The 15,361-nt window shown below is 49.0% G+C and overlaps 7 protein-coding genes across 7 annotated transcripts; 3 read left to right on the top strand and 4 right to left on the bottom strand.

Annotated features, from left to right (window-relative positions):
- Positions 1-150: 150 nt before the first annotated feature.
- On the top strand, positions 151-1,107 carry LTR64_008707 (uncharacterized protein; the record flags this gene model as incomplete). The annotated part of the gene is made up of 2 exons (XM_064903017.1): positions 151-360; positions 409-1,107. 2 exons carry the CDS (start codon positions 151-153, stop codon positions 1,105-1,107), a joined length of 909 nt encoding a protein of 302 aa, XP_064750669.1.
- A 103-nt stretch (positions 1,108-1,210) lies between these two features.
- On the top strand, positions 1,211-2,940 carry LTR64_008706 (uncharacterized protein; the record flags this gene model as incomplete). Its single annotated transcript, XM_064903016.1, has 2 exons — positions 1,211-1,279; positions 1,312-2,940. 2 exons carry the CDS (start codon positions 1,211-1,213, stop codon positions 2,938-2,940), a joined length of 1,698 nt encoding a protein of 565 aa, XP_064750668.1.
- An 874-nt stretch (positions 2,941-3,814) lies between these two features.
- LTR64_008705 (uncharacterized protein) lies at positions 3,815-4,690 on the bottom strand (the record flags this gene model as incomplete). The annotated part of the gene is made up of 1 exon (XM_064903015.1): positions 3,815-4,690. One exon carries the CDS (start codon positions 4,688-4,690, stop codon positions 3,815-3,817), a length of 876 nt encoding a protein of 291 aa, XP_064750667.1.
- Positions 4,691-5,448: 758 nt separating this feature from the next.
- On the bottom strand, positions 5,449-6,497 carry LTR64_008704 (uncharacterized protein; the record flags this gene model as incomplete). Its single annotated transcript, XM_064903014.1, has 3 exons — positions 5,449-6,046; positions 6,107-6,308; positions 6,389-6,497. The coding sequence occupies 3 exons, from the start codon at positions 6,495-6,497 to the stop codon at positions 5,449-5,451; spliced, it is 909 nt and encodes a 302-aa protein (XP_064750666.1).
- A 912-nt stretch (positions 6,498-7,409) lies between these two features.
- On the bottom strand, positions 7,410-8,291 carry LTR64_008703 (uncharacterized protein; the record flags this gene model as incomplete). Its single annotated transcript, XM_064903013.1, has 1 exon — positions 7,410-8,291. The coding sequence occupies one exon, from the start codon at positions 8,289-8,291 to the stop codon at positions 7,410-7,412; it is 882 nt and encodes a 293-aa protein (XP_064750665.1).
- Positions 8,292-8,736: 445 nt separating this feature from the next.
- LTR64_008702 (uncharacterized protein) lies at positions 8,737-10,742 on the top strand (the record flags this gene model as incomplete). The annotated part of the gene is made up of 4 exons (XM_064903012.1): positions 8,737-8,798; positions 9,070-9,194; positions 9,281-9,363; positions 9,432-10,742. 4 exons carry the CDS (start codon positions 8,737-8,739, stop codon positions 10,740-10,742), a joined length of 1,581 nt encoding a protein of 526 aa, XP_064750664.1.
- Positions 10,743-13,578: 2,836 nt separating this feature from the next.
- On the bottom strand, positions 13,579-14,975 carry LTR64_008701 (uncharacterized protein; the record flags this gene model as incomplete). Its single annotated transcript, XM_064903011.1, has 5 exons — positions 13,579-13,698; positions 13,748-14,158; positions 14,206-14,329; positions 14,382-14,520; positions 14,576-14,975. The coding sequence occupies 5 exons, from the start codon at positions 14,973-14,975 to the stop codon at positions 13,579-13,581; spliced, it is 1,194 nt and encodes a 397-aa protein (XP_064750663.1).
- Between the last annotated feature and the right edge of the window lie 386 nt (positions 14,976-15,361).

Genomic DNA, 15,361 nt, shown 5'->3' with positions numbered 1-15,361 from the left:
TGAGTGTCCATCCTCTCTGTGAACCTCTTGTTGCAGTGGCAGCAGTACCTGTGACATTGTGGCCCGTTTCACGTTCCGCACTAGGCGCTCGCGGGAGGCTCTACCATCGTCATTGGTATGTGTCTAGCTTGGGCATGGGGTTCGATAATCATGAAGGCTGCTCTTGCGACAAGACCGGCAGCAGACCCGGCGGCGCGATATGCACAATTGCAGCAGGCGGCCACGCAGAACACAACCAATGCCCAACAGGCTTCCGGTCAATCCGCTTTTACACAGGTGGCTATATTCAATGGGTTCATGCTTGATGCTCGCGTATCCATCACTTGTTTCTGTATGATGGGGATATTCATTTATTTCATGGTAAGTATTCCTTTCCGAAAATCCATTGGAAATGTTAAGTATCAGTAGGCACGCCTGCGAGTCAAAGCACCTAAAATGGCGCTGTTGTCGATCTTCGCTATCGTCATCTCAGATGTATACATCACCTCCGCACCTTTGATCCCTCAATTCGTGGGCACACTCCCACAGTCACTTCTAATACCTACTGGTGTGGCAATCGGAGCAGGAGTCGCCTGCAACATTCTGTTCTTCCCACGGTCCACATCACATCTGGCACTTGACGGCATGCAGGATCTTCTTTTGCTCATGAGATCATTCCTCGAGGCGTGTCAGCTGAATTTCCAGTATCCGTACCTGCGCATGGATTTGGACCGTCTACATCAGACCAAGGCACAAATCCTCGAGATATATGGCGCGCTCGAAGGAAACGTGGGCTTTCTCAAGCTGGACGCTTCCATGGGTAGATGGAGTGCGGATGATATCACGGCGCTGCAGGCCCCTCTACGGCAAGTGCTGGTAGCATGTGCAGCATTGCTTCATGTCCAGATGGCACACCACGAACCTCAGTCAGAAAATGAAAGGCTGGAGACGCTGGCGAAAACTACTAGTGACAGTATTTCCAAGGAGACTAGATCCAACTTTCGACACCCTCAAGACACACAGGTTTTCGATTTCCGACAGCGTTTTGTGCACCCAGACACCGACCATCTTATGGAAATGAGTCTACTGGCACTTTCTTCTTCTGGAGAAGACCTTATCAATACATAACTGGACAGTTTTACTGCCATCAAAGACGCCTTACGACTCTGCAACACCAGAAGATGGTTTAATCGGCCTTCAACGCAAGCACGCGAAGATCAGCTGAAAATTTATGTGGACACTCTGGCGCGCCTCCGCCGGCACAACAGAGTGTTTGCAGCTCGAACAGCAGAATCTCTGTGTAAGTTGCATGCTAACTCCTTCGATCATCAGGGCCATACTCAACATCAAACATCGCAAGGCTTGCCACCATCAGCAGCAGGCCTAGTCCTGACGCTGGTGCTCGAGGAGAAATTGCCTAACTTTGCAAAAGCTCTAGAAGCCCTACTGTCACGAATTGTCAAGCTCGAAGAGCTGCGTACAGTGACTCGACTATGGTTTCCTGGTAGTAGCCTGCATAAATTACCGGCCTGGGCGACCAACGACGAACCACTATCTCGAGGCAACATCTCAACATCTACAAATGCCGCAAGCAATGTAACTACGAACGAAAAGCGAGGCCTGAAGAGTCGGAGAAAGCACAAGAAAACGGATGAAAGCAAAGCGGAACCAAAAGTGACGACCGCCGCTTCACAACTAGCATCCATACAAGCACACGAGGGCCGCAAAAGAAACAAAGGTGGACTAGCGCTCGCCGGGCTCTCTGAGAGGGTCCGCAGCATCGAAGGATTGTATGCTTTGCGCATAGTCATTCTTACCATTGCACTCGGAGTTCCCGCTGTCATCCCATCATCAGCAGGCTTTTTCTATCGCGAGAAAGGCCTCTGGGCGCTGATCATGGCCCAGACCGGCACTGCCCCATACACCTCGGACTTTGTTGTTGGGTTAATCCTTAGATGCGGTGCCACCGTGCTTGGTGGCGTGATTGGTATGGTAGCCTGGTATGTTGGTGCTGGGGATGGGCCCGGCAATCCTTACGGCATTGCGGCGATCATGGCACCCATCCTTGTCGTTCTGATGTGGCTTCGCCTCCACTTACCGCCTGTGGCCACACAGGCTGTTCTGATCGGAACAGCAACTTGCTATCTTGTGGTCAGCTACTCCTGGGTCGACACGCACAGCCCGAGTTATGGCGACCCAGGTGTCGGCTATACTGTCTTCTGGCGACGGACGCTACTGGTCCTCGTCGGTTTCACTGCATCAGCAATCCTAACACTCTTCCCTACGCCACCATCCGCAAATCGCCAACATCGTTTACTCCTCGCCGAGGGTCTTGCAACATCCAAGAACCAGTACAGTCTCCTCACAGCTAATTGTAGGACACCGCTACCAGACCTGAGAAAAGTCGTGGAGAGAGTCGCGATTGATAATGCCAAGATGCTCCAGGAAGCTGAACCAAGCATCAAAATGAGTCGATTCGCATACTCGTCGTCAAGCTTTGACGCGAAATCTTTGGCCCTCATATGCCGACTCTGCCAAACTCTCGATCACTCAATCACACAGCTTCTCATATATGCACCTATGCTGCCAGAAGACCTGACAGCTCGCTTTATCAGTGCGACCAGCATTTTGAATGAAAAGCTTGTCGCGGATGTGATGGCGGCGCTCAGCCTGATGCAGCTAACACTCGAGACTAGGGCTCCTCTTCCGGCAACCATGCCTTTCCCACTACACTTACGCTCCTTGGAGTCTGTACAGGCTCGATACGCAGGTGACATGGATGCTGCTGTGAGCCTCAACAGGGATTTGCTCGCTCAGGAAGGCGCGCGAAAATATTGCTCCGCCATGACTGCTTGGGTCCAGTTCTTGCGCACGATTGATGAGTTGGTCATGGTGGCGAAGGCTGCTGTAGGAGAGACTGGCCTTTATACTCATAGTCAAGTTGAGAATATGGCAGTGTGACCTGACCAATGAGGGAAAGTTACGGCCACAAGATTACTAGCACAAGATTACTAGCACAAGATTAACAGCGCATTTGCGGATGTTGCAAAGCTCAGGGAGTTCAAATGCGTGCAAATTCCTAAGTGATCGATGCGATCTCGCTCGATGACAGTCAAGCGAAGAACATTCATTTACTCCGTGTGCCTTGACGATACGTGTAACGTAAGGATTTTCGACCATGTGATTCGTAGATGAGGTACAGTCGTGTCACGTGAACGTTGTCTCTCTCTAGGAACTAGTCCAGCATACTGATCAGCTCCTGACTATGGCTGACGTACTCACGTGAGTTATCGGCTGGCTCGGATACTTGAAAGTTAGTTGTCAACATTTAAACAACAAAATATAAACTTACTCGACGAGCACTTTCTCCTCGGCCGAGCTGAGAAATACTCTGGGAGACAGTCGGGTACACTGCAATGACAGCTACTGCATGATCTGATGGTCAGGAGAGCTAGCTGGAGATTCAGCTCTTCCGCTAGATTCCACCAATTTTGATAATGTGGTCGTCTGCGAGAAAGGCTCAGAGGCGACAAGCCACTGTTCTTCTACAAATCGTGCTATGGGAGTAAGCTACAGACCCTGTGACGGGTGCCTGTTCGTAGTATCTTATGATGTGAATAGTATATTTGTACTCAGGCTGCGTAACATGTAGTGTAATTGAAACTCGTGTGCATGATAAAATTAAAGCAGTCAAGCACTGATGTTGACTTCCACACAAGTCATCTCGTTACTATTAGGTCTCATATACTAGTAGGTCCCATATAGCATATGTCTGATGGATCCTTGCTTGAAATTTAGTCTCAGCGGACGAATTTCCCAGAGGAATCGACACAGTTTACAGGAACCTCCGGAACCAGTCTACAGCCTGATTTGTAGACTCTTGAACAGCCTTCTTTACTTCTTCGTCCTGCAAATCGCCCCTCACAGCAAAACCGTGAGCTTGACCTTCGTATATGCGGAGCTCGTACTCTATTCGCTCCGGATCCTCAGCTTGCAGCTTATTCAGAGTAGCCACTGCCTCATCGACAGCCTTTCGAGACAATGCCAAATCGTTATTTGGGTATGCAATGCTACAAGGAACTGCATGAGTCGCCACGGCGTCAACAAGCATACTCGATCCCGAAAGAGCAGAAGGATGAGCTGTAAATTGCGCGTCCACTAGGCGGCCACTATCTGGATCGGTTGTATTCGTCTGGGTGCAGAGATTGACGGCATGGTAGCCACCCCAACAGAACCCCGCGACGCCAAGTTTCCCATCGGACCCGGCCATATCAGACTTTATCTTGCGCACAAATTCCACAACATCAGGGAATACAGAGGCGGGTTTGTTGTTCAGGAGGAACGGTACCATTGCACCCACGGTCAGAAATACGTTGTAGGCTCGCCTCAATTGCCCTCCAATGTCAGTCATACCGACGGTTCCCATCGCGACGTCCATTGCAGCCAACGTTGCCGGCGCGGCTGGCTTAGTCGGAAATGGAGGCGCGTAAACCCGTATACCGGTGCCTTTAGCATACTCGTCGGCCAGCAATTTGTTGTTGACAAGTGGCAGGCCGATGGCATCGCACATGTAGACTATGCGACTGTCGCTCTTGAGTATTTCAGAGAGCGGCGGTGTTACATAGCATTCAAGTCCATGGACCATGGTCATTTCGCCCTTAGGCTCGCCATGGGTATGTTGAGACCCTGTGAAGCAAGCGGGACAAGACATGGCTAATGTTCGTCATATTCAGGGTACATCAGGGTTGCTAAATCTGGGCGTACACCATTTCTTCTATCTACTTATTGTGAGCCGCGCGTCATCAATGATCTACACGATTTCGCCTTTTGGTCACGTGAAGATGTCGGCCTCTCGGCCGATAGCACTCAGCATTCCTTTAACGACCGCGCCGTGCCAAATATGTATGGCATTGGGCTCCCACAATTTATCAGTGTAATAGCACCTTCATCGACATGAGCCGCTAGGCCAAACAAATATGCGAGGCCACACGAACCGACATCAAGCACAGAGGAGTGCAATCAGACATCCAGAGTTCTACTGACGCTCCGTTGCATCACTTCGAAATAACCCAATTTCACGGTTAGGACGCATGATATCTGACAAGAGCAGGTTTGACAGTCAGTGAGCTACTCCATACAAGTACTGTACATCAGCTCGCGATCCGACTTTCTATTCCAGCCCAATCCACTAAGTGGCCGAGACAAGCACTAATCTGCTGTCTACTGTAGACCGCGACAAGGAACGAGCCGATCCGAGACAGTGAGGTCAAATTCCATACACTCTGCAATCAATCTTCAATCCGAAGAGTTCCTACTGTATGGTGTGGCAGCGTGAACGAGCACCTCAAAACTTCGTCTACAGTATCATTTTATTTTGTCCGCATTCTATGCCATGAATCATCTCATCAGTTTTTATAGTAATGCCCATTTATCTAAACTTTTTGCTGCTCGTCAATCTGCGCGCTTGTCTTACGCTCCATAGGCCTCAGTGATCAGAGCTTTGACAGTCTTGGGCTTTATTTCAGGGAAGTCCTGGTTCAAGGTGTGACTAGGTTTCAGATCGAAGACTCCATTCTCGAACATGTTGCCAAAAGCCGCAAACATTCCTTGAAGCATCTGTTTGGGAAAGTATGGGTAGAAAGGAGGGTGCGATGGTAGTTCCGTGATCTGACCAGTCTTCAACTTCTCAATCGGATCGTGCTCAATGGTGAACTTGGTCTTCTTAACCTCCTCTCCAAGTTTGACGAATTCGTTCAATGTTACTTTATCGCCAATAATGTATGACTCTTTCTCCCATTTATCCTTGGTCAGTAGGGCAGCCGTAAAGTGGCCAACATCAAAGGTGTGCGTGAAGACAACTGGCACGTCTCCGGAGCCGGGGATCGCTGCGAAGTTGTTGGCCAAATCAACAACAAGCGCCATAGGGGGCATGTACGTCTTCACTTTGGGTGCACCATAGTAATCGAGGAAATATCCATTGTACACAGCCGTCCAATCGAGCGAGGTAGCTTGCAACGCACTGAGAAAACTCAGCTTGGTGGCAGCAGGAGGGAAGTACGAAGCAATCCTGGAAGTCATTAGTCTCAGTCTATGAAGAAGTTCAGAGAACACATCGTGTTGGGCTCACTCTTCAGTGTAACGGATGCCCCAAATACTTGGGATATATCTCTTGGTCACCGATGACTTGTCCGCTCCCTTGAGCAGATTGAATTCTTGCTCAGGCGGAGACTGGCTACTCAAAGCCGACACGACAACATGGACGTTGTTTTTTTCGAGGACAGCCGCAATAGCATCAGGGCTGCTATAGTCCGTTTCGACAATTCGAGCACCTATCTGCTTTGATTTTTCTTCATCGGCCTATCGAGGTTCGAAGTTAGCTATCAATCCTCAAAGTGTATCTTTTGTTTACTTGCCTTGCGTGCGAGAACGAGGACTTCGAAGTTGCCAGCGGCCTTGATGCCATCGACAATAGCACGACCGAGCTTGCCGCTTCCTCCTGCAACTGCAACAATGGCCATTTCAGAACAAGTATCCGAAATGTTGTATCTTTACAATTAAACAGTTGTGTTCTTGAATCAGAAGTAATTGAGGGATAATAAGTAATCTTTCACCAATCTGTGTCTACTTACGCACATATAACAGTGAGCGGATACAAAATCGTTCCGATGCGGGGACTCGTAACGGATTCAAATGGATCCGAGGGTCCTCCAGATTTGTGAGGACTAATTGAAGTCTGCATGTTTGGAGCGTGTGAGGGAAATGGCGATCAAGTCGGGCTACCAATTTCCGTCAGCCCGATGTACGGTCTGAGTCTACTCTTTTAGTAAGCTTATGTAAACGGAGCTTTCCGTTGTTGGGGAAAGATGGATAGCCTTCACAATAAGAAGCTAGGTCCTGCTGATTGCTGGGAGCAAAGATTTTCTCAGGAGATACCTACCAATAAAACCACTGTGGCACGGCAACGCCAGGAGCTGACCCAACCTGAGGCCAAACGGCTCTGGCAAGATCGGGACTACTCGTGGTAGTTTGTATGATCTACGCCAAGCTATTTCACGAGTCCGACCTGCAGTTCACCGTACCTAGATATGTCTGCAATCCATACAAGAGTAAATGAGGACGCTTCACGGAGAAGGGGTAACTCGTACGGATAAAGAGATGTCCTCGTCCATGAGTGAGTTGCACAATAGGGCACTGCCCAAGTATCCCATAGAAGACACTACCGTAGATTGCAGAACGCTCTCGACGTAAAAATATTGATTTTAAGCCACGAGGGGTGCACGTTCCATGATGTAAGTTAAAAACTGTGCCTCCTAGCTTTGCACATGTTCGTCGACTGCACTTTCGTTACAGTGTTGAATCACATCGAAATGCCAAAGACCAACCGCACTCCTCCTATTCGCCTCAAAACATCAGAATTGTACAACAGTAAATCAAAAAGCTGTAAGCGTCACTCCTCGTTGTTCAGCAATGTTCTTGGTCGTTTTCCATAGCTTCTCCGCTTTGTCCTTTGGGAATGCCGGCTCAGTGATCTTTGTCTTTTTCGGATCCCACATGATACCAAACCTATCAGCTTGTGGAATTGTAGTTGCAGTCATGATGTTCACAACATTCCTTGCTGAAATGTCAGGCGTTGTGCCGAAGTAACCCATTACTCTCATCAAAAATGGCATTTTTGGATCCGCCATAGCTTTTGTTTTGGTGGACCCAACACAAACAGCAGTAATGGAGATGGGTCGGTTCCCCCACTTCTGACGAGCCTCTTGAATAAACATAAAGCCTAAGTTGTGCGTTCCAAGAATAGCTTTCCAGAAGCTAAACTTTGATTTCTCGAATTGTAAGTCATCAAGATCCGGCATCATAGAAGCAGGAACAGCTCCTGCAATATGCACGATTCTTCCATCTCTGGACGCCGCGAGATTATCTAAAAGTAGCGCGTCGATTATAACTCGTGCCTCGTACTGTAACGCAAATGCGAATTCCAGTCCATCAGATGTGATTTCCTTTCCACTGAAAGCACTCATAGCAGAGTGCACTATACCGTCCAGTATGCCACTCCATTGCTGGACTTTGGCGGCGGTGTCGCTTGCTCCCTTCGCAGTGGCCAGATCGCCCTGAATAAAGATAGCTGAAGCTGCGCCCTTGCTCTGAAGGGTTTGAACCGTAGCATCACCTGCTTCCTTACTGCGACCAACAACGGCAATGTTTGCGCCCCGTCCAGCCAATACTTCTGCGGCAGCCTGTCCGATACCAGCTGTTCCTCCAAAGAAGGCGAAATGCTTTCCAGCGAGATCACGTTTACCATCAAGTGCCATGTCTGTGATGGATTCAACTTTGCTGTTTGTATGTGAAAGCGACCGAGGAACAATCTTCTATTAGCGATAAGTGAGAGTGGTGTTGAACGCAAAGAATAGATGCGAGAACGGACCTTTTTATGTACGATCGGTACTTAGTGTGCTGCTATGCGACTTGCATGGCTGTGGCTCAATGCGCCTTTTGGGGAAAAGCGGTCAGCCACTTCGAATGTTGGCAAATGAACTTTGGTCAATCACAGACATACGTGTCAATCCGGCTTCTGTGATGGTGGCGGTGCGAATCGTAGTCCACTTTAATCGACATGTATCAATAATCATGCACGTTGAACAACCTATTCTGGAACTAGGTGGAATTTTCTGACTGAAAGTGCTGACTAAAGTTAGCGTAGGCGAGTCATCTGGGTGGATCGACGGATGCAAACTATATCCGTGCACGTCTTGGCGCATGAGAGGGGAGACGTTGGAGAATGCAAATGTCATCGCACGGGCCAAATTCTTCTCGAAGAGGTTAGTACCACTCGTCGACTACAACAGGCCTTGAGGATCTTATCTAGTTCTAAATAGCAAGCACGATTTACGCGTCAAGCCACAAGTACGCCGCGAGATGATCATACATCTTGTTGTCTATGAAATTAGCTCAAGACCGTCTCCGGAGTCATGAGATGACTGCCGATGGTCCTGAGCAATCGAGCTCTCAGGACACGAGCACCAAACGGACCTTCAATGTGAGCAGAGGTATGGTGATGTCCATGAAGCTTCACTGACCGTGCGTCGCCAGGCCTGCCTTCGGTGCAGGCATCGAAGGGCCCGATGCGACGGTGCAGTGCCAAGTTGTCACAATTGTCAACAACGAAACCAAGCATGTCAATACACTCGACGTAAGTCTAGGGGAGCCGGCCGAAGGTAAGCGTTGTATTTGGAGGTTTCAGCTAAGGTTCGCTGCTGAATCTATTACTTCACAAGCAAACAGCATATTGAGCTGCTTGAAGAACGGCTGAAAAGTGTTGAATCAGTCCTACGAGAAAATAGTGCCCACAACGCTCATGAGGAAGCTGTGGGAGATGACGCCGGCGTGAGCTCTACTTACGTAGCACTTAGTGCTAGTCGTTTCACTGAAGTTGTGTGACTAATCGGAGGCAGCCGCAGGAGTTCAACGTCTGTGACTCAGTCGTGGTCACAAAACCTCATGACGAGCATCAGCGCACATACATAGAAGCTCAAAGACCCAGCTCGGTCTCCAATCCGTATTACGCAGATATCGAAAACCACAACGGGTATGGTCCGCATGCTCCCCGAGCTTGGATAGGAACCATGTTCCCTAACCAAGCCTTGTTCTCAGTTCTCAGGGCTCAGCAAGACCAAAGATGCTTCCCACAAGCAGTCTTCAGTCCGCTCCCTCCAGAGGTCTTCGCCAGGCAGTTTGTCGAAAATGCGCTCGATGAGATTGGCAAGTTTTGGCCACTATTGGATACTACATCAATGCTTGAGATGATGGACGAACAATATGCCGCTGGATTGGACAACTGTCACCAGAACCAAGCTCGTTGGGCTTTGGTAAACGCTCTTCTCGCGATGAGCGTGCAGTGGAAGGCTGCGAGCAGCGCCACCAATGGTCTTTTCCCAATGTCGTGGACCTACTTCAAAAATGCCTTTTCCGTTTTCCCACAACTCGTCATCCAGGGGAGGGACCTGGTTGCATGCCAAGCGGTCCTTATCATGGCTATGTTCATGCAAGGGACTGGAGATGCACGAGCTACTTCTAGCTTGATCGCCACAGCTGCTCATCTGGCCCAGATAATCGGCTTGCACAATCGTGATTCATATCCTAACATGAACATTGCAGAGGCTGAAAGGCACAGACGAGTGTTCTGGTCGGTCCATGTTGTCAGTAACAATGTAGCTATGAAATGTGGAGTTTCTGTGCCGTTGGACGACGATGAAATCGAAATTGAGCTTCCAAGCGAAATTCCTTCAGTTGGTGTGGGCCACATAGGCTCAACTAACCAAAATCTTTTCAGATATATGGCCCAACTCTCCATCATTCAATCGAAGATTCTTACGTTAGTACGGCGGCGCGTGAAGATGTTGGGACAGAACCCTGCTGAGTTCTTCAAGAGAATAGCACGATTAGATCATCAGCTCGAAGATTGGAAGTCTGGGCTGCCTATCGTCCTTCGACCGATGACAAACATTGTCCTGTCCGAATCCGATCTCGACTCGTCGACAGTACATCTACATCTTGCTTACTATGCAACAGCATACAAACTCCATGCATCGATAGCACACTGCGACAGTCGTGCCGACATGCGTTCAGAAATCGCGAAGTCTCTTTATTCTACACGCGATGTTTTGACCATGTCATGGTCATCGCCAACTCCGGTGAATGGCGCTCGTGCTGCGATTTTTCTGATGCAGCATGTAACCTCTCTGGCACTCCCACAGCTCTGGTAAGCGGCCTCAGGGTTTAAAGTTAATCTATGCTGATGTGACTAGGCAATTGCTTCAATACACATTACCAGCGTATCTGGTTCTTGTTGCATCAGTACTTGATTGCCCAACAAGTCCGGACGCGCAGTCGAATGTTGACGTACTTGGTCAATTTGTGTCATATTTGAAAGATCTACATTCCCAAGGATATGATCTACACAATGTCCTATTCGGATGTGTAAGAATTTTGGATTTGGTATCGCATACAACGAGTGCCTCAAGGGATATTCTACTTCCTGAGGAAGTAGGACGCGGCAGCAACAGCACTGTAGGATTGACTGAGCGATTAAGGGTAAGTTCAGATCAGAATTCGAAGTATATTGCTGAAGATGAATAGCATATTCGAGCCGGGCTAAACGAGGCTCTTGATCTCATGCATATTTCGCTGGGGCTGACAGGTAATATGCCGATCCCGAATGCCCAAGCCACAAACATGTTCTCTGGGATTCTTGAGATGTCTCCCAATCCTATGAACGAATTCGGACCCTTTGTTCCTACGGCTCTAAAACCCTCACATTATCACTTTGCGTTTAGACCCTGTTGAGGATGATGCGGAATCACGAGAAAGGAAACAAGCCGCCTTAAGAACATTCTACGTCTTTATTGATGGAGCACGTAATGATTCTGGCGGTGATTCTGACGGCGACAGAGAGAGAGAGAGAGAGAGAGAGAGGTGATGTGACGTGAACTAAACGTAAGTTTGAGAGCATAGTCGTCTAAGTGTACCCCGATAAGTTTTCAGAAGGTACAGGTATAAGCAGTGGGAGTAATACATCGCTTTCAAGATCGCTCTCATATCCAGTTTAGGTACTATCTGTCACGACCTGAGATGCGGCCGGACCAACAGGAGGAAGGTAGGCCGGGCCCCAGCAGACGACACAAGGACACCACACGCCGCCAAGGCAACCAATCAGGAAAGATCAATGTGGGCCATGTTGATACAATGCAGCATTGTTCAACATTGGGGAACATTGAATCTATGGCACAGATATACAAGTCATTTCATAGCACCGTCAGTCTGGTTACTGACTCCGTAATCAATCTCAATCACCTTACTCAACCCCCTTGAGCATTCCACCTTGCTCATCCTGCTGACTGTCCCCAAACACGTACTAACTGCTAAACCAACGCCTTGCATTCTGACCTCCTTAGGTTCTGCCCTAAGAGTGAAGGAGCATCGTGACACTATATACCTATAGCTTTACCCTCATTACCCCTTTTTACCTCTGTATTCCCCTGAGGGATAAGGGATTAATTTCCGTATTAGGTAAAGGAAGATCTATAAGAGGAGATCTAGGTGTTAGTACTTTAGGCCCAGGTCTTTATAGGCCTACTGGATAATTACTAGTTGGTACCGGTTATCTCCGGTAATCTTAGCAATAAGTATATATACCGAAATATAAAGCGTACGAGCTGAAAATAGATACAAACCGCAGCGGTCGTCTTCGCGTTAATGTTAGATATCTCCTTTGAACTTGACTCGTATGGGGACGAGAAGGCTGAGTGGATCTCTAATGGTTAGTACTGTTAGTAGTATAACAAGGAATCTGATAACTGGCATATACTGAGGCTGGACACTAGTGGTGACTAGTGGGGGTGAGTATATAACTTAGGTTGACTACGGAGAGTCTTATCAGAGAGTGGCTATCTAGAGTCGTATATATAATCGTAATGCTCTGTAATGACTGGTGGCCCTGTGCGCTCTGTGGGACAGAGCCAGCAGGGCACGCAGAGCTCACAGGGCATAGTCTAACCAGATTAGGATATGCCCGCTGTGATTGGTCTGAATGCGGTCAGTGCCGGGAAGCCTGGAATGACAGGCTGTAACAAGGCTAGATTCGTAACAGTTAATCACCCCGTTCTTCGTCTTAGGCGTCCCACCATGCTCGGCGGGAAAGGGATATCCCTAGACTGACTCGATCATCGTCTCGTAAGCAGCCGCTTTATCCGTCTTACGCACCACGCTAACCTTCTTACCGGACTCCTTATATCTTAGGTTATATACCTACGCCAGTCAGGCCAAGGCTAATCGTCGTTAGTAGCAGTTAAGGATACCTAAGGTCTCGGCTAGCTCTACGACGCCGATTAGGGTTTTAGGGTCGTCCTTACAGAGATTATAGTAGGCGTAATAGCCCTATTAAGGTAACGCGAGTAAGACATCTTTTAATACCAGGGTTCGACATACCTCAAGGGCAATTAGAGGAACAGGCTGCATCGTCCAGCTTTACCTGCCACGAACATGTCCATAAGCTGTATATCCACCGTATCGTGTTTGATACCATTGACTTGTGCTTTCATGCATAGCAGATAAGCCCATCGATGGTCCCAGCATGGAGACCACCTGTTTTCACTTGTAGAGCTTTACTGCCTCCACGAGTCTTGCTTGCAACCCACAACTCCGTGTGGTGCTTTACAAGACCTTCTCAAACATGACACGGGGATCTTGTAGGACTGTGGGTAATGATGATCTTATATTTTCACATCCGATGGTCACAGTCTATAATAGTGTTGTACGGCAAGAGAACGATAAGTCGCCGAAACATTCCCACACTAGCAGTACTAGCCGATGCCTCTCCTGAAAGTACCTGTTGTTTCAGCACCCTATATTCTCAATGAATTAGGCGATATTTATATTTCATGGTCGACGAAACCATTATCGAAACCAAGTTTTGCCTGCCTACGCTTTACTTATACCTGGTTCGAACGTCCTCCAACGTACTTTTGGCTCGTGACTCTCTGATCGTCGAAGCTCGAAGCCGTCCCGCATGTGCACACTCAGTCGTACAGGTCAAGCGGCTCGTCAGCGCTTTGGGGCAAACGCAGACCCGTGGCTTCCAGGGCGTGGTCGATGTGGAGATAGGACAGTTCTTCCTCGTCCTCTCCGGGAAAGCGTATGGGCGATGGACACAATGTTCTTGATCTAGCACCGTTAGGGTATTCAGCACATTGACGTTGTTCAGCGCACCTACCTGACGACCATTAACATTCATACAAGCAAATCGGTCCAGATAGTCTGCACCAAAGTTGAATAACCCATCTTCCCCACAAAGGCTTGTGAGAAAGCCGGTGAGGACTTCTTTTTTGGCGGCTCTGCCGAGCGGGTGGTATTGCATCTGCAAGTGCATGCGATCGAGGATAGCACCGTCAAAATGATCGACCAGATTGGTGGTCAAGATCAGAATGCCATCGAAGTGTTCCAACTTTCGGAGGAAGACTGCCACCAGTCGGTTCCGTTCCAGAGTCAGCTCAGCACGTCTCTGGAGAAAGACGTCCGCTTCGTCTATCAAGAGAATGGCATTCCACGCGCTCGCCACCCGGAAGATATTGGTGAGTTGGGGATCTAGTTCTCCCGCGTCCGAACTGAGTTCTCCAGCAGAGACCTGGATCGTCAGCCTCACTTGGCAAGAGCGGTAGCACGATCACTCACCGAGTAGAGAGGTCGTCGGTGGATTTCGGACAGAGCCTCGGCGGTGAGAGTCTTTCCCACGCCTGGTGGTCCACTACTATCGTCAGCGTGCACGGTGGCGAACCCCAAGAGTCGTGGAATCTCACTGGAGCAATATCCTTGTACCACTTCCTGCAACACTCATGCTCGAGCCTGACCATTTTCCACCCTTGACTGGGCTCAGATGACCACGAGTCAGAGATCTGATGGTGTTCTTCATGCTGATGGGGATGGACAAGTGGTCAAAGAGTGCCGGAGACGGTTCGATACTCTGAACATGATCGATCGCGTACTCGCCTATGGCAAAGTGTCAACATCTAGCAATGCGCAACCAGCGTCGGGGTACACTCACCCCAAAACTTGTCATTGAGATTGAAACCCAGTGCCGTGGGAGGACACAGGACAAGCTTGTCCTCCGGCAGGTTGGCTAGATCCATCTCCCATTTCGTCACGCGTTGCTGCGTCGTAACGATGTCAGAAAAGAGGCCTTCTTCCGTTTTCTTGGTGATGATACGTGCATAGCCTGGGATCGTCTTGCGAAATTGGTCCGCGTCGATCATGATCTTAGACTGAACTGACTTTCGGGCCAGACCGTCCTTTACCCGTCGAAAAGCGATTCCGTCGTATGTTCGGTGGTGCGACCCTATCAGAGAGATGAATTCTCGGCCTCGTCCGATCAAAGACTGCAAGATCTGGTTCGGTGTTCTGCTGTAAGGTTGCACGCAGCTCGTACCACATCCAGGGAGCACCATGCAGAGGCACCGACTAGTAATGTAGCGCCATCACTGGTCAACACACAGCACACTCAGTAGCCTTCACATCCCCTCGCGTAGGTGGGATCTGGTGAAGAAGCGTCCGATATGAGCGAGGACACTCAGGTTATACCCGTTGGGATTGCTTCGAGCACTAACAGAATTCGTAGGTCTTAGCTCAAGTAGATCAGGTATATAGATCGGTAGCCGGTAGATCAAGGAGAAAGATCTTCATTGCCATCTTTCCAGCCAACATGAAACTCAGCGTCGTTCTCTCCAGCTTTTGTGCCTCTGTGGCTATCGCAGGTACCTGCGATAGTGGCATTTATGCTGTGCTTGCTCCTCTTAGTGCTTATGCCCCAGCACAAAGCTATTGTGCATCCAAG

This window comes from Lithohypha guttulata (assembly GCF_036872675.1).
Source record: "Lithohypha guttulata strain CCFEE 5908 chromosome Unknown scaffold_11, whole genome shotgun sequence".
In the NCBI taxonomy this organism is placed as follows: Eukaryota; Fungi; Ascomycota; class Eurotiomycetes; order Chaetothyriales; family Trichomeriaceae; genus Lithohypha; species Lithohypha guttulata.
The sequence above is the reverse complement of the archived record's forward strand: the minus strand, read 5'-3'. Positions and strand labels throughout refer to the sequence as shown.